This window comes from Antennarius striatus, chromosome 15 (assembly GCF_040054535.1).
Source record: "Antennarius striatus isolate MH-2024 chromosome 15, ASM4005453v1, whole genome shotgun sequence".
Classification (NCBI taxonomy): domain Eukaryota; kingdom Metazoa; phylum Chordata; class Actinopteri; order Lophiiformes; family Antennariidae; genus Antennarius; species Antennarius striatus.
The window spans coordinates 20,485,484-20,503,951 of NC_090790.1; the positions used below are offsets into that span (position 1 = coordinate 20,485,484).

The 18,468-nt window shown below is 51.5% G+C and overlaps 1 protein-coding gene across 1 annotated transcript; it reads left to right on the forward strand.

Moving 5' to 3' along the window:
* The first annotated feature begins 161 nt into the window (after window positions 1–161).
* Window positions 162–3,658, forward strand: zgc:122979 (uncharacterized protein LOC641576 homolog). Its single transcript, XM_068335531.1, has 4 exons — window positions 162–598; window positions 846–1,104; window positions 1,806–2,353; window positions 2,886–3,658. Exons 1-4 carry the CDS (start codon window positions 491–493, stop codon window positions 3,117–3,119), a joined length of 1,149 nt encoding a protein of 382 aa, XP_068191632.1. The 5' UTR covers window positions 162–490; the 3' UTR covers window positions 3,120–3,658.
* Window positions 3,659–18,468: the final 14,810 nt, after the last annotated feature.

The window sequence follows — 18,468 nt, forward strand, 5'->3', positions numbered from 1 at the left end:
ACTCGCGTGCGTCGGGACGCCGTGTCCGTCTGGTTCTGGTTCTGGTTCTGGTTCTGGGTCTGGTTCTGGTTCTGGTTCTGGGTCTGGTTCTGGTTCTGGTTCTGGTTCTGGTTCTGGTTCTGTTCTGATTCTGGTTCTGGTTCTGATTCTGGGTCTGGTTCTGGTTCTGGTTCTGTTCTGGGTCTGGGTCTGGGTCTGGGTCTGGTCGTGACTGTCTGGTCCGCTCCGTGTCCCAGAACACCGGAAGCGGTGCCGCAGATGGAGAAGAGGCGGAGTCATCCGCGTCATCACCACCGGAGAGCCAATGGCGCGCGCCGGACGCCGGTATCCCTGCAGCGCGTGAAGGAACGGGGCGGTCCCGGGAAAGCTCGGTCCCGGTGCGTGGGAGGGGGGGGCTCTAAAGGAGCCGCGGCGGCTGAGAGACGGCAGAACACCGGAGACAGCAGCGGCCCCATCCCGGACTACCCACCGGACACCGACCGCCGCCGCCATGGTTCTGATCTGGACTCAGTTCGGCGTGAAGAACAACAACGTTAACGTCAAATGCAAAGTGCGGGGCATCCACCGGGGGGACAGCTCGGGCTCCTCGTCCTCAGCGGTAAGTCTCACCCCCCCACGGAGAACCGTTTCAACCCGAACCGCATCACTCCTGCGCGTTCAACCCTCCGCTGTCTGACGCCGGTTCGGCCAATCACTGGAGAATCCCGGTCGTCGGGGGAACCTTGACCCCCCCACCCGCATTAGCGGGTAAAATGGGGGGGGGGGGTTGTTCTCCCGGGATCGGGGTTTCCGCGCGTCGTGAGTCCTGGAAACCACGTGACCCCCGGTTCCACCTGTGTCCTCAGGAGAGCAGCCGGTCCGAGCCAGACGCGCCCCCCCCGCCCAGCAAGCCCGCCGGTAAGGACTTTTACAAGGTCCTGGGGGTGTCGGCCGAGTCGGACGAGGACGAGATCAAGCGGGCGTACCGGCGGCTGGCCCTCCGGTTCCACCCCGACAAGAACAGCGACGCGGACGCGGAGGAGCGCTTCAAGGAGATCGCGGAGGCCTACGAGGTGCTGACCGACCCCCCCCGGAGGAGCGCCTACGACCTGTTTGGAGAGGAAGGTGGGTCAGAACCTCAGCTACATGTAGAGATCCTTTTCATTTCCCTATAACTTCCTGTACTGACTTATTGGAGCAAAACAGACACACAGTCAAATCTGGAAATGGAACAATTATATTTTATTTCACAAATAAACCAAAAACATGTTCATGGAACGGATTTGAGCTCCAAAAAGGTTTCCATGGGCTTCTAACATGATTATATACAGTTTGTGTCACTTATGCCGCTCTGCAAAGGAGTTTTCTGGGCCAAAATAGACACACCGTCAGTTCGAAAATGGAACAAATTGTATTTTATTGCACATAAAAACCAATTTTTTAAAATTCAATTTAATTTTAGATTTAATTTAAAAAATGTAATTTTTTTAAATAAAAAAATTTAAAAAATAAAATATTTTTTCTCAAATTTCCCCACTGTGGGAATATAAAGGATTATTATTATTATTATTATTATTATTATTATTATTATTATTATTATTATTATTAACATAACTGTATAAAATCTGTGTCACCTGTGCCGCCCTTCAAAGGAGTTTTTCAAACAAGACTCGTGAATTGCACGAATTACGAACATGTTTACATTTCGTGACAAAATGCACGAATCGCTATCCACGTGACAGAATTATTAAAAACATGTGATCTGAACGCGCAGTCGCGACCCCGGGGCTGTAAGGGTTAACCCTGTGTGTTCTCTTTGTTCCCAGGTCTTAAAAATGGAGCTCCAGTTTCCACCAATGGCAAAGTGTTCCGGAACACCTTCCAGGGCGACGCCCACTCCGCCTTCTCCTCCCGCGGCTCCGACCACTTTGACATCTTCTTCGGCCCCGACTTCGACGTAGACGACGACCTGTTCAACCCCTTCCGGCGCTTCCCCTTCAGCCACGTGGGCGGGCCTTCGTTCCACGAGGGGGGCGTGAAGAGGCGGGGCCAGCGGCGGCTGCAGGACGAGGAGGCGGTGCACGACCTCCCGGTGACCCTGGAGGAGGTGATGCACGGCTGCACCAAACACGTGAAGGTGACACGCAGCCGCCGGCACGCCGACGGGGGCGTCCGGCCCGAGGAGAAGGTGCTGAACGTGGTGGTGAAGAAGGGCTGGAGGGCGGGGACGAGGATCACCTTCCCCAGGGAGGGGGACGACACGCCCAACGGCCCCCCCGCCGACGTCACCTTCGTCCTCCGGGACAAGGAACACAGCCAGTACAGGAGGGACGGCGCCAACATCGTCTACACAGCCAACATCACCCTCAAGGAGGTGAGTCTGAGGCCCCAACGGTGGGGGGGCGGGGTCACACCCACAGGGGGAGGAGTTAGGCTTCATTTACATAACATCAGGTGATGCTTTCTGGGGAAAGATAAGAAATGGAGAAATGTTAAAGAGGAAACGGTCCGTCTGAGCATGGGGGGGGTGATCTGAGCCATCCAGCTTAAAGCAGGCTGACAGCCCCCCCCATCCACTCGGTTGCCCCCGCAGAGCGACAGAGCAGGAGCTATATTTAGCTTCAGCGCCGCCTGCCCCCGCAAATCTGAGCCACAATTCCGATGCCTCAGCCTGGCAGCCCCCCCCCTCACAGTTTAGCAGCGCCCCCCACCTCCTGGAGCGCCAGCCTCCCACACAGAACATCTGCAGCCTGTTGTGTAACACTGAAAAGTGATTGGCCTCATTCACGCCGGTTACACAATGAGCTTCACGCCTGGGGGGCTTCACGCCTCGGGGGGGCGGGTATAGAACCTATGTATAGCAGGCTGACATAACTCATGTTTTTTTCCCTGCTGTTCGTCTGCAGGCTCTCTGCGGCTGCACCGTCAGCGTCCCCACGCTGGACAGCCGGATGATGCCCCTCCCCTGCAGTGATGTCATCAAACCGGGGGCTGTGCGGCGGCTGAGGGGCGAGGGCCTCCCCCTGCCCAAGAGCCCCACCCAGAGGGGCGACCTGGTGGTGGAGTTCCAGGTGACCTTCCCGGACAGGATCCCCCCCCAGTCGCGTGAGATCATCAAGCACAGCCTGGGCCAGTGCTAGCCTGGCGTCCTCACCGGGGTGTAGCCTGTTGGCGGTGATCCAATCACAAGCAGCCCCACCCGAGGCACCTGGTTCACAGCCAATCACGGCCTCTTATTGTGTCGGGAACGAGTGAGAGGTGGTTCAGGGAGGGGCTGGGCTCCTGCAGGGCGATGGGGCCACTGATGTGGGGGCCTCACATCTGGGGGCCCCTCAGAGAGGGGTCACCTGTACTGTTCTACCTGTAGCAGGGGACCAGTGTGCTGTTCAAGTCTGTAGAGACTTATGGAAGTGTCGCCGTAGCAACGCTCCATGTGACTCTGGTTATATGTGCTCCATATGACTGATCTCTGCTTTGGTTTATTACAACAGCAACATTTAGACTTGTGTACAAAGAGTTCCTTTGTGTGCAAAACGCAAAAACATTGTCTCTAAGAGAGATTCACCCGTCAAATGTTCTATTGAATTACCTGAAACGTTTGTATAGATCCTGCATTGTTGATTATTATTATTATTATTATTATTACTTAAAATGTCTGGAAGCATGAAAAATAAAGAAAAACAGATTTTGACTTCAGTTCCCTGACTTTCTTTGTGTTTTTAGTACTTGTACTCCAATATTTGAAGATTTCTTTGCTACCCCCCCCCCCTATAAATGCCTCACATCTCCACATTTGATGACTTAAAATTTTCCAAACCAATCCACTGTATTTATATAGCACAATTTTAAAAAACACAAGGTTACCAAAGTGCTGCGCAGTAACTACATAAAAACAACAGACATGCCACAAAACCGTGAACATAATGCATGATGCAGTTAAATTAAATATCAAATAAAAATCCGATAAAATACTTTAAAATAGGTTAAAAGCGGAAATAAAATCAGATAAAGACAATTAAAATAATGTGAAAATAATACACAAAACACTCTAAAGGGTGTCAAACGCCACGGGAAATGTCTTTTATGAGTTGAAAACAGTTCAGATTAATGAACCTTGGACAGAGTAAACCGAGTCAGACCGGAAGCGGAAGTGTTTCGGATTTGTCTCGCTGCTCTGGGAGTAAAAACCTGCAGAATTTAAATCAGTAAAATGATCGCAGGACAGATCTGGCCCGTGATGAATTATTTTTGCCCCCCCCCCCGGAATGATTTTTAATTACTATTGGAACCAGCCCACAAGCCGCAGCCGCTCGCTGGTGTTTTGCACGCACCAACACTACATTCCCCACAATGCAACGGTAGCGGAAATCCTGCAGCGCAGCGAGAGGGCTTTGATTTCATTGTTGATCAGCAGTCAGAGTGGAGGGTGGATTTAGTTACCCCCCACCTCAGAAATGGATAAAAGGAAGGTGGACGCTGAGAGGAGGGGGTTTAAACCAGGTGGGGGTCAGAGTCACGTGATGTCTCCTTGTAGGAAGTATTGTTTTGTTTGTTAAAGATTCTGGCTCCGCCCACTCCACCTGTTCCCTCCCCGGCTCCTGATTGGTGCAGAGTGTTCTCCTCAATCAGAGCAGGAGTCCTCAAATCGTCTTCAGCTGTTCAGACCTGGGGGGGGGCTGTTTGCTCCTGGAGATGTTTGAACCAAACTTGTGACCACATTGTGAAGAGTGGGGCCGAGTTAGTCACTGGATTGTGTTAGCATTAGGAGTGGGGGGGGGGCTGCTCACTACTTTTTTAGTACAACTGTAATCAGATTACTTTGGGGGGGTTTTTTCACTAGTAATTTCCAGAGGACTCCAGCGGTCCTCTTGTGGTTCTGTTCCTTTGAGCAGCTTCCTTTGGTCCTTTAGTTAATCTTGAAAACCTTTACTCTGTCCAGGGATTAAGATAATCTCTGGTTTATCAAATATTTTAACGTTAACCCTTTACGTTGGTTTCTTCTTGTTACGACTCTTTCTAACGATCTGGGTCGTAACAGCGATCCGTCCTGGAACTGGTGGATCATGTAGAGCAGCGGTCCCCAAACTAAGGCCCGCGGGCCGGATGTGGCCCGCCTCCACGTTTGGAACGGGGAAGTTGAAGAGAGCTGGAGACAGAGTCCACGAGCCTCCTGGACCCGACAGAAGGGTCGGTCAGTCCAACAGGAAGTTAACGTCCAACGGGAAGTTAACGTCCAACGGGAAGTTAACGTCCAACGGGAAGTTAACGTCCAACGGGAAGTTAACGTCCAACGGGAAGTTAACGTCCAGCGGGAAGTTAACGTCCAACGGGAAGTTAACGTCCAACGGGAAGTTAACGTCCAACGGGAAGTTAACGTCCAACGGGGGGTTTAACGTCCAACGGGAAGTTCACGTCCAACGGGAAGTTAACGTCCAACGGGAAGTTAACGTCCAACGGGAAGTTAACGTCCAACAGGAAGTTAACGTCCAAGACCTTTTTCTCTGTAGATCCCAGAGAGGTTCTTTGGTTCTCATCTATGTCATCAATAGTGTCTCCATCCTGTTCATTCAGTCTACTGGTAGACGTTACTTCACCTTCATGATGGTAAAATATCAGCTGTGTTTTTTTGTTTATCACATCACAGGTTCTTCACAAAAAAAAAAGGATCATTTCCTACAAACTTCACCTCATCGAAACGTTTTTCGCCTGGCGGCAGCAAAGGGACGTTGAGACACCTTCAGACATCAGGTCAGCCTCGGAGCAGTGAGCCTCAGCAGCAGGAACGAGTTTCAACATTTAAATTCGGTTCAATTTGTACTTTTGTTTCTACAAGACGTGAATGTCTTTGAAGGAAGAACAAATGTTTTGTCTGGGTGCCATAGAGTTTAGGTTTTATTTTATTTATTTCAGTTGAATGGACTCGGGGGAAATTGCAGAGAAGAGCCATGGTAACATGTATTAATATTTATTATTTTACTATTTCAAAGCAGTGATTGGTCGGATCGTAGAGCAGCATAATAACACGTTTTCAGTTTATACCGAGTGCGATTTCATTTATGTGTTTATCTTGATATTAATGTTTCCCCTTGAAGTGACTGACATAATATTGCTTTATTCATTTAATCATTAAATAATACACACTGTGTTCAATGGGCTGTGTTCACTTCAGTATGTTTAAATAAACACGGAACCAGGAGCAAATTTTTTATTTTGGCCCTCCATGTATTTGACCTTAACACCTCTGCCTTATGTGATGGGGGGGTTTGGTTCCCTAGTGACGAGCGTTGTGACCGTTTGGGGGTGTTTTGTGTTGAACTAACAACACATCTGTGTGTGACTGTTACGGGTTTGCATGGGCGTGTGTGTATTTCTGATTGGTTCCCTCCTCCCAACGCTGCACCACCCTTCAGTCCTGGCTCCGCCCACTCCACCTGTTCCATCCCCGGCTCCTGATTGGTGCAGAGTGTTCTCCTCAATCAGAGCGGGAGTCCTCAAATCGTCTTCAGCTGTTCAGACCTGGGGGGGGCTGTTTGCTCCTGGAGATGTTTGAACCAAACTTGTGACCACATTGTGAAGAGTGGGCCGAGTTAGTCACTGGATTGTGTTAGCGTTAGGAGTGGGGCGGGCTGCTCACTACTTTTTTAGTACAACTGTAATCAGATTACTTTGGGGGGGGTTTTTCACTAGTAATTTCCAGAGGACTCCAGCGGTCCTCTTGTGGTTCTGTTCCTTTGAGCAGCTTCCTTTGGCCCTTTAGTTAATCTTGAAAACCTTTACTCTGTCCAGGGATTAAGATAATCTCTGGTTTATCAAATATTTTTACGTTAACCCTTTACGTCGGTTTCTTCTTGTTACGACTCTTTCTAACGATCTGGGTCGTAACAGCGATCCGTCCTGGAACTGGTGGATCATGTAGAGCAGCGGTCCCCAAACTAAGGCCCGCGGGCCGGATGTGGCCCGCCTCCACGTTTGGAACGGGGAAGTTGAAGAGAGCTGGAGACGGAGTCCACGAGCCTCCTGGACCCGACAGAAGGGTCGGTCAGTCCAACAGGAAGTTAACGTCCAACAGGAAGTTAACGTCCAACGGGAAGTTAACGTCCAACGGGAAGTTAACGTCCAACGGGAAGTTAACGTCCAACGGGAAGTTAACGTCCAACGGGAAGTTAACGTCCAACGGGAAGTTAACGTCCAACGGGAAGTTAACGTCCAACGGGAAGTTAACGTCCAACGGGAAGTTAACGTCCAACGGGAAGTTAACGTCCAACGGGAAGTTAACGTCCAACGGGAAGTTAACGTCCAACGGGAAGTTAACGTCCAACGGGAAGTTAACGTCAAACAGGAAGTTAACGTCCAAGACCTTTTTCTCTGTAGATCCCAGAGAGGTTCTTTGGTTCTCATCTATGTCATCAATAGTGTCTCCATCCTGTTCATTCAGTCTACTGGTAGACGTTACTTCACCTTTATGAGGGTAAAATATCAGCTGTGTTTTTTTGTTTATCACATCACAGGTTCTTCAAAAAACGACCTGATCTCGTTTCCTACAAACCTGACCTCATCCGAACGTTCTTCGCCTGGCGGCAGCAACTCCTTCCTACACACTACATCAAAATGTTGTTCATGAAAGCAGTAAAAGGTCAGCCGGTTCTGGCCCAGGGCTCCATAACCCTCTCTTTCTACACTCCAGACAACGCGGAGGGGACACGGCCCCCCCCGGGCCTCGTTACTGCGAGACACAGTTTTGATCCAGAACCTGCAGCGCTGGGTTGGGACTTGAATGTGACACCGGGGGCTCAAATGGTTATGGGCTAACCCACCACGCTACCGATTCCTTCACGCTCACACCTTTTCTCCGGGCGTATTTGTCTTCGTCGTTCAGGAAACGGCCAGAAAAATGAAGGGAGGGGTGGGATTTGAACCCATAACCTCAGGTCTGAGTTCCTCCTCTCATCTCTCTGAGCTAAACCTTCAGCTGCTGGATCTGGTTTGGAACTTGTATTTATGGGTTCACAGGTGGAGGAAACCACCAAAATGTTTGTGTAACCAGGTTTAGAACCAATTCCCACTACAATGACCCCCCAGGTGTGTCCTCACACCCTCCTTCACACCTATGACCATTTTAACTATGCGCATGTTTTTGGAGCCACCAGACACGTGGAGAACATGCAAACTCCTCACAGAGAGGCCCTCAGTGGGGTTTGAACCCCAGACCTCCTGGCTGTGAGGCCACAGCGTTACCGCTGCGCCGCCGTGCTGCTCTGGTGAGAGGACGAGGACGACTACCAGAACAGTTCACGCTTCACACAAAACCTTCTTTTACCGCCTGAACTCTTTAACTGGACCAACTTCTGCTTTATTTGAAAATATCTGGACCTTCTTGGTTCTGACCAAGCATAAAATTAAGTGAAATAAAATAACAAACAAAAATGCAATTGAAAAGTAGCAGGAGGCCCACACGGTGGGTAAGGTGCACCCTTCTTACAATGTATGGCATGTCACTATCTAGTGTCACATCATTTTCACTAGTATGACAACGAAATTAACTTCCCTGAAGGAAACCCCTTAAGGGATCAATAAAGTTATACTCTACTCTTCTCTCTGCTGCCATCCGGCAGACAGCACGGGTAACATGTGGTCTGCTCTCTGCTTCCCACTAGTGGACAGAAGTGGTAAGACGTGGTCTGCTCTATACTGCCACTCAGCGGCCTGCAGTGGTAACACATGGTCTCTGCTCTCTGCATTCCCCTAGTGGACAGCACTGGTAAGACGTGGTCTGCTCTATGCTGCCACCAGCGGCCATTAGTTGTAGCACATGGTCCGCTCTCTACTGCCATCCAGTGGAGAACAGTGGTAACACATGGTCTGCTCTCTGCTTCCCACTAGTGGACACAAGTGGTAAGACGTGGTCTGCTCTCTGCTTCCCACTAGTGGACAGAAAAGTGGTAACACATGGTCTGCTCTATACTGCCACTCAGCGGCCAGCAGTGGTAGCACATGGTCTGCTCTCTACTGCCATCAAGAGGAGAATAGTGGTAACACAAGGTCTGCTCTCTGCTTCCCACTAGTGGACAGAACAGTGGTAACACATGGTCTGCTCTATACTGCCACTCAGCGGGCAGCAGTGGTAACACATGGTCTGCTCTCTGCTTCCCACTAGTGGACAGCACTGGTAAGACGTGGTTTGCTCTATACTGCCACTCAGCGGCCTGCAGTGGTAACACATGGTCTCTGCTCTCTGCATTCCCCTAGTGGACAGCACTGGTAAGACGTGGTCTGCTCTATACTGCCACTCACCGGCCAGCAGTGGTAACACATGGTCCACTCTCTACTGCCATCCAGTGGAAAACAGTGGTAACACATTGTCTGCTCTCTGCTTCCCACTAGTGGACAGAAGTGGTAAGACGTGGTCTGCTCTCTACTGCCATCAAGAGGAGAATAGTGGTAACACATGGTCTGCTCTCTGCTTCCTACTAGTGGACAGAAGTGGTAAGACCTGGTCTGCTCTATACTGCCACTCAGCGGCCAGCAGTGGTAGCACATGGTCTGCTCTCTACTGCCATCAAGAGGAGAATAGTGGTAACACATGGTCTGCTCTCTACTGCCATCCGGCGGAAAGCAGTGGTAACACATGGTCTGCTCTCTGCTTCCCACTAGTGGACACAAGTGGTAAGACGTGGTCTGCTCTATACTGCCACTCAGCGGCCTGCAGTGGTAACACATGGTCTGCTCTCTGCTTCCCACTAGTGGACAGCACTGGTAAGACGTGGTCTGCTCTATACTGCCACTCAGCGGCCTGCAGTGGTAACACATGGTCTGCTCTCTGCTTCCCACTAGTGGACAGCACTGGTAAGACGTGGTCTGCTCTATGCTGCCACCAGCGGCCAGCAGTGGTAGCACATGGTCTGCTCTCTACTGCCATCAAGAGGAGAATAGTGGTAACACATGGTCTGCTCTCTACTGCCATCAGGTGGAGAACAGTGGTAATACATGGTCTGCTCTCTGCTTCCCACTAGTGGACACAAGTGGTAAGACGTGGTCTGCTCTATGCTGCCACCAGCGGCCAGCAGTGGTAGCACATGGTCTGCTCTCTACTGCCATCCGGCGGAAAGCAGTGGTAACACATGGTCTGCTCTCTGCATTCCCCTAGTGGACAGCACTGGTAAGACGTGGTCGGCTCTATACTGCCACTCAGCGGCCAGCAGTGGTAGCACATGGTCTGCTATCTACTGCCATACAGTGGAGAACAGTGGTAACACATGGTCTGCTCTCTGCTTCCCACTAGTGGACAGAAGTGGTAAGACGTGGTCTGCTCTATACTGCCACTCAGCGGCCAGCAGTGGTAGCACATGGTCTGCTATCTACTGCCATCAAGAGGAGAATAGTGGTAACACATGGTCTGCTCTCTACTGCCATCAGGTGGAGAACAGTGGTAACACATGGTCTGCTCTCTGCTTCCCACTAGTGGACACAAGTGGTAAGACGTGGTCTGCTCTATGCTGCCACCAGCGGCCAGCAGTGGTAGCACATGGTCTGCTCTCTACTGCCATCCGGCGGAAAGCAGTGGCAACACATGGTCTGCTCTCTGCTTCCTACTAGTGGACAGAAGTGGTAAGACGTGGTCTGCTCTATACTGCCACTCAGCGGCCTGCAGTGGTAACACATGGTCTGCTCTCTGCTTCCTACTAGTGGACAGAAGTGGTAAGACGTGGTTTGCTCTCTACTGCCACTCAGCGGCCATTAGTTGTAGCACATGGTCCGCTCTCTACTGCCATACAGTGGAGAACAGTGGTAACACATGGTCTGCTCTCTGCTTCCCACTAGTGGACAGAAGTGGTAAGACGTGGTCTGCTCTATACTGCCACTCAGCGGCCAGCAGTGGTAACACATGGTCTGCTCTCTACTGCCATCAAGAGGAGAATAGTGGTAACACATGGTCTGCTCTCTGCTTCCCACTAGTGGACAGAAGTGGTAAGACGTGGTCTGCTCTCTACTGCCATCAGGTGGAGAATAGTGGTAACACATGGTCTCTGCTCTCTGCATTCCCCTAGTGGACAGCACTGGTAAGACGTGGTCTGCTCTATACTGCCACCAGCGGCCATTAGTTGTAGCACATGGTCTGCTCTCTACTGCCATCCAGTGGAGAATAGTGGTAACACAAGGTCTGCTCTCTGCTTCCTACTAGTGGACAGAAGTGGTAAGACGTGGTCTGCTCTATACTGCCACTCACCGGCCAGCAGTGGTAACACATGGTCTGCTCTCTACTGCCATCCGGCGGAAAGCAGTGGTAACACATGGTCTCTGCTCTCTGCTTCCCACTAGTGGACAGCACTGGTAAGACGTGGTTTGCTCTATACTGCCACTCAGCGGCCTGCAGTGGTAACACATGGTCTCTGCTCTCTGCATTCCCCTAGTGGACAGCACTGGTAAGACGTGGTCTGCTCTATGCTGCCACCAGAGGCCATTAGTTGTAGCACATGCTCCGCTCTCTACTGCCATCCAGTGGAGAATAGTGGTAACACAAGGTCTGCTCTCTGCTTCCTACTAGTGGACAGAAGTGGTAAGACGTGGTCTGCTCTCTACTGCCATCAAGAGGAGAATAGTGGTAACACATGGTCTGCTCTCTGCTTCCTACTAGTGGACAGAAGTGGTAAGACCTGGTCTGCTCTATACTGCCACTCAGTGGCCAGCAGTGGTAGCACATGGTCTGCTCTCTACTGCCATCAAGAGGAGAATAGTGGTAACACATGGTCTGCTCTCTACTGCCATCCGGCGGAAAGCAGTGGTAACACATGGTCTGCTCTCTGCTTCCCACTAGTGGACAGCACTGGTAAGACGTGGTCTGCTCTATACTGCCACTCAGCGGCCTGCAGTGGTAACACATGGTCTGCTCTCTGCTTCCCACTAGTGGACAGCACTGGTAAGACGTGGTCTGCATTATGCTGCCACCAGCGGCCAGCAGTGGTAGCACATGGTCTGCTCTCTACTGCCATCAAGAGGAGAATAGTGGTAACACATGGTCTGCTCTCTACTGCCATCAGGTGGAGAACAGTGGTAACACATGGTCTGCTCTCTGCTTCCCACTAGTGGACACAAGTGGTAAGACGTGGTCTGCTCTATGCTGCCACCAGCGGCCAGCAGTGGTAGCACATGGTCTGCTCTCTACTGCCATCCGGCGGAAAGCAGTGGTAAAACATGGTCTCTGCTCTCTGCATTCCCCTAGTGGACAGCACTGGTAAGACGTGGTCTGCTCTATACTGCCACTCAGCGGCCTGCAGTGGTAACACATGGTCTCTGCTCTCTGCATTCCCCTAGTGGACAGAAGTGGTAACACATGGTCTCTGCTCTCTGCTTCCTATTAGTGGACAGAAGTGGTAAGACGTGGTCTGCTCTATGCTGCCACCAGCGGCCATTAGTTGTAGCACATGGTCCGCTCTCTACTGCCATACAGTGGAGAACAGTGGTAACACATGGTCTGCTCTCTGCTTCCCACTAGTGGACAGAAGTGGTAAGACGTGGTCTGCTCTATACTGCCACTCAGCGGCCAGCAGTGGTAGCACATGGTCTGCTCTCTACTGCCATCAAGAGGAGAATAGTGGTAACACATGGTCTGCTCTCTGCTTCCCACTAGTGGACAGAAGTGGTAAGATGTGGTCTGCTCTCTACTGCCATCAGGTGGAGAATAGTGGTAACACAAGGTCTGCTCTCTGCTTCCCACTAGTGGACAGAAGTGGTAAGATGTGGTCTGCTCTCTACTGCCATCAGGTGGAGAATAGTGGTAACACAAGGTCTGCTCTCTGCTTCCCACTAGTGGACAGCAGTGGTAGCACATGGTCTGCTCTCTACTGCCATCAAGAGGAGAATAGTGGTAACACATGGTCTGCTCTCTACTTCCATCAAGTGGAGAATAGTGGTAGCACATGGTCTGCTCTCTACTGCCATCCGGCGGAAAGCAGTGGTAACACATGGTCTGCTCTCTGCTTCACACTAGTGGACAGCACTGGTAAGACGTGGTTTGCTCTATACTGCCACTCAGCGGCCTGCAGTGGTAACACATGGTCTGCTCTCTGCTTCCTACTAGTGGACAGAAGTGGTAAGACGTGGTTTGCTCTATACTGCCACTCAGCATAGTGGTAGCACATGGTCTGCTCTCTACTGCCATCAAGAGGAGAATAGTGGTAACACATGGTCTCTGCTCTCTGCATTCCCCTAGTGGACAGCACTGGTAAGACGTGGTCTGCTCTATGCTGCCACCAGCGGCCATTAGTTGTAGCACATGGTCCGCTCTCTACTGCCATCGAGTGGAGAACAGTGGTAACACATTGTCTGCTCTCTGCTTCCCACTAGTGGACACAAGTGGTAAGACGTGGTCTGCTCTCTACTGCCATCAAGAGGAGAATAGTGGTCACACAAGGTCTGCTCTCTGCTTCCTACTAGTGGACAGAAGTGGTAAGACCTGGTCTGCTCTATACTGCCACTCAGCGGCCAGCAGTGGTAGCACACGGTCTGCTCTCTACTTCCATCAAGTGGAGAATAGTGGTAACACATGGTCTGCTCTCTGCTTCCTACTAGTGGACAGAAGTGGTAAGACCTGGTCTGCTCTATACTGCCACTCAGCGGCCAGCAGTGGTAACACATGGTCTGCTCTCTACTGCCATCCGACGGAAATCAGTGGTAACACATGGTCTGCTCTCTGCTTCCTATTAGTGGACAGAAGTGGTAAGACGTGGTTTGCTCTATACTGCCACCAGCGGCCATTAGTTGTAGCACATGGTCTGCTCTCTACTTCCATCAAGTGGAGAATAGTGGTAACACAAGGTCTGCTCTCTGCTTCCTACTAGTGGACACAAGTGGTAAGACGTGGTCTGCTCTATGCTGCCACCAGCGGCCAGCAGTGGTAGCACATGGTCTGCTCTCTGCTTCCCAGTAGTGGACACAAGTGGTAAGACGTGGTCTGCTCTATACGGCCACTCAGCAGCCAGCAGTGGTAGCACATGGTCTGCTCTCTACTGCCATCAGGTGGAGAACAGTGGTAACACATGGTCTTCTCTCTGCTTCCCACTAGTGGACACAAGTGGTAAGACGTGGTCTGCTCTATGCTGCCACCAGCGGCCAGCAGTGGTAGCACATGGTCTGCTCTCTACTGCCATCCGGCGGAAAGCAGTGGTAACACATGGTCTGCTCTCTTCTTCCTACTAGTGGACAGAGGTGGTAAGACGTGGTTTGCTCTATACTGCCACTCAGCGGCCTGCAGTGGTAACACATGGTCTGCTCTCTGCTTCCCACTAGTGGACAGCACTGGTAAGACGTGGTCTGCTCTATGCTGCCACCAGCGGCCAGCAGTGGTAGCACATGGTCTGCTCTCTACTGCCATCAAGAGGAGAATAGTGGTAACACATGGTCTGCTCTCTACTGCCATCAGGTGGAGAACCGTGGTAACACATGGTCTGCTCTCTTCTTCCCACTAGTGGACACAAGTGGTAAGACGTGGTCTGCTCTATGCTGCCACCAGCGGCCAGCAGTGGTAGCACATGGTCTGCTCTCTGCTTCCTACTAGTGGACAGAAGTGGTAAGACGTGGTTTGCTCTATACTGCCACTCAGCGGCCTGCAGTGGTAACACATGGTCTGCTCTCTGCTTCCTATTAGTGGACAGAAGTGGTAAGACGTGGTCTGCTTTATGCTGCCACCAGCGACCATTAGTTGTAGCACATGGTCTGCTCTCTACTGCCATCAAGAGGAGAATAGTGGTAACACATGGTCTGCTCTCTGCTTCCCACCAGTGGACAGAAGTGGTAAGACGTGGTCTGCTCTCTACTGCCATCAGGTGGAGAATAGTGGTAACACATGGTCTCTGCTCTCTGCATTCCCCTAGTGGACAGCACTGGTAAGACGTGGTCTGCTCTATACTGCCACCAGCGGCCATTAGTTGTAGCACATGGTCTGCTCTCTACTGCCATCCAGTGGAGAACAGTGGTAACACATGGTCTGCTCTCTGCTTCCCAGTAGTGGACACAAGTGGTAAGACGTGGTCTGCTCTATACTGCCACTCGGCGGCCAGCAGTGGTAACACATGGTCTGCTCTCTTCTTCCCACTAGTGGACACAAGTGGTAAGACGTGGTTTGCTCTATACTGCCACTCAGCGGCCAGCAGTGGTAGCACATGGTCTGCTCTCTGCTTCCTATTACTGGACAGAAGTGGTAAGACGTGGTCTGCTCTATACTGCCACTCAGCGGCCAGCAGTGGTAGCACATGGTCTGCTCTCTGCTTCCTACTAGTGGACAGAAGTGGTAAGACGTGGTCTGCTCTATACTGCCACTCAGCGGCCAGCAGTGGTAGCACATGGTCTGCTCTCTACTGCCATCAAGAGGAGAATAGTGGTAACACATGGTCTGCTCTCTACTGCCATCAGGTGGAGAATAGTGGTAACACATGGTCTCTGCTCTCTGCATTCCCCTAGTGGACAGCACTGGTAAGACGTGGTCTGCTCTATACTGCCACCAGCGGCCATTAGTTGTAGCACATGGTCTGCTCTCTACTGCCATCCAGTGGAGAACAGTGGTAACACATGGTCTGCTCTCTACTTCCATCAAGTGGAGAATAGTGGTAACACAAGGTCTGCTCTCTGCTTCCCACTAGTGGACAGAAGTGGTAAGACGTGGTCTGCTCTATACTGCCACTCAGCGGCCTTCAGTGGTAACACATGGTCTGCTCTCTGCTTCCCACTAGTGGACAGCACTGGTAAGACGTGGTCTGCTCTATACTGCCACTCAGCGGCCTGCAGTGGTAACACATGGTCTGCTCTCTGCTTCCCACTAGTGGACAGAAGCGGTAAGACGTGGTCTGCTCTATGCTGCCACCAGCGGCCAGCAGTGGTAGCACATGGTCTGCTCTCTACTGCCATCCGGCGGAAAGCAGTGGTAACACATGGTCTGCTCTCTACTGCCATCCGGCGGAAAGCAGTGGTAACACATGGTCTGCTCTCTGCTTCCTACTAGTGGACAGAAGTGGTAAGACGTGGTTTGCTCTATACTGCCACTCAGCGGCCTGCAGTGGTAACACATGGTCTCTGCTCTCTGCATTCCCCTAGTGGACAGCACTGGTAAGACGTGGTCTGCTCTATGCTGCCACCAGCGGCCAGCAGTGGTAGCACATGGTCTGCTCTCTACTGCCATCGAGTGGAGAACAGTGGTAACACATTGTCTGCTCTCTGCTTCCCACTAGTGGACAGAAGTGGTAAGACGTGGTCTGCTCTATGCTGCCACCAGCGGCCATTAGTTGTAGCACATGGTCTGCTCTCTACTGCCATCAAGAGGAGAATAGTGGTAACACATGGTCTGCTCTCTACTGCCATCAGGTGGAGAATAGTGGTAACACATGGTCTGCTCTCTGCTTCCCACTAGTGGACACAAGTGGTAAGACGTGGTCTGCTCTATGCTGCCATCTGGCGGAAAACAGTGGTAACACAAGGTCTGCTCTCTACTGCCATCAAGAGGAGAATAGTGGTAACACATGGTCTGCTCTCTACTGCCATCGAGTGGAGAACAGTGGTAACACATTGTCTGCTCTCTGCTTCCCACTAGTGGACAGAAGTGGTAAGACGTGGTCTGCTCTATGCTGCCACCAGCGGCCATTAGTTGTAGCACATGGTCTGCTCTCTACTGCCATCAAGAGGAGAATAGTGGTAACACATGGTCTGCTCTCTACTGCCATCAGGTGGAGAATAGTGGTAACACATGGTCTGCTCTCTGCTTCCCACTAGTGGACACAAGTGGTAAGACGTGGTCTGCTCTATGCTGCCATCTGGCGGAAAACAGTGGTAACACAAGGTCTGCTCTCTACTGCCATCAAGTGGAGAATAGTGGTAACACAAGGTCTGCTCTCTGCTTCCCACTAGTGGACAGAAGTGGTAAGACGTGGTCTGCTCTATACTGCCACTCAGCGGCCTGCAGTGGTAACACATGGTCTCTGCTCTCTGCATTCCCCTAGTGGACAGCACTGGTAAGACGTGGTCTGCTCTATGCTGCCACCAGCGGCCAGCAGTGGTAGCACATGGTCTGCTCTCTACTGCCATCAAGAGGAGAATAGTGGTAGCACATGGTCTGCTCTCTACTGCCATCCGGCGGAAAGCAGTGGTAACACATGGTCTGCTCTCTGCTTCCTACTAGTGGACAGAAGTGGTAAGACGTGGTCTGCTCTATACTGCCACTCAGCGGCCTGCAGTGGTAACACATGGTCTGCTCTCTACTGCCATCAAGAGGAGAATAGTGGTAACACATGGTCTGCTCTCTACTGCCATCAGGTGGAGAACAGTGGTAACACATGGTCTGCTCTCTTCTTCTCACTAGTGGACACAAGTGGTAAGACGTGGTCTGCTCTATGCTGCCACCAGCGGCCAGCAGTGGTAGCACATGGTCTGCTCTCTACTGCCATCCGGCGGAAAGCAGTGGTAACACATGGTCTGCTCTCTGCTTCCTACTAGTGGACAGAAGTGGTAAGACGTGGTTTGCTCTATACTGCCACTCAGCGGCCTGCAGTGGTAACACATGGTGTCTGCTCTCTGCTTCCTATTAGTGGACAGAAGTGGTAAGACGTGGTCTGCTCTATACTGCCACTCAGCGGCCAGCAGTGGTAACACATGGTCTGCTCTCTGCTTCCTATTAGTGGACAGAAGTGGTAAGACATGGTCTGCTCTCTACTGCCATCAAGAGGAGAATAGTGGTAACACATGGTCTGCTCTCTACTGCCATCAGGTGGAGAATAGTGGTAACACATGGTCTCTGCTCTCTGCATTCCCCTAGTGGACAGCACTGGTAAGACGTGGTCTGCTCTATACTGCCACTCAGCGGCCTGCAGTGGTAACACATGGTCTGCTCTCTGCTTCCCACTAGTGGACAGAAGTGGTAAGACGTGGTCTGCTCTCTACTGCCATCAGGTGGAGAATAGTGGTAACACATGGTCTCTGCTCTCTGCATTCCCCTAGTGGACAGCACTGGTAAGACGTGGTACTGCCACCAGCGGCCATTAGTTGTAGCACATGGTCTGCTCTCTACTGCCATCCAGTGGAGAACAGTGGTAACACATGGTCTGCTCTCTGCTTCCCAGTAGTGGACACAAGTGGTAAGACGTGGTCTGCTCTATACTGCCACTCAGCGGCCAGCAGTGGTAGCACATGGTCTGCTCTCTACTTCCATCAAGTGGAGAATAGTGGTAACACAAGGTCTGCTCTCTGCTTCCCACTAGTGGACAGAAGTGGTAAGACGTGGTCTGCTCTATACTGCCACTCAGCGGCCTGCAGTGGTAACACATGGTCTGCTCTCTGCTTCCCACTAGTGGACAGCACTGGTAAGACGTGGTCTGATCTATACTGCCACTCAGCGGCCTGCAGTGGTAGCACATGGTCTGCTCTCTACTGCCATCAAGAGGAGAATAGTGGTAACACATGGTCTGCTCTCTACTGCCATCAGGTGGAGAACAGTGGTAACACATGGTCTGC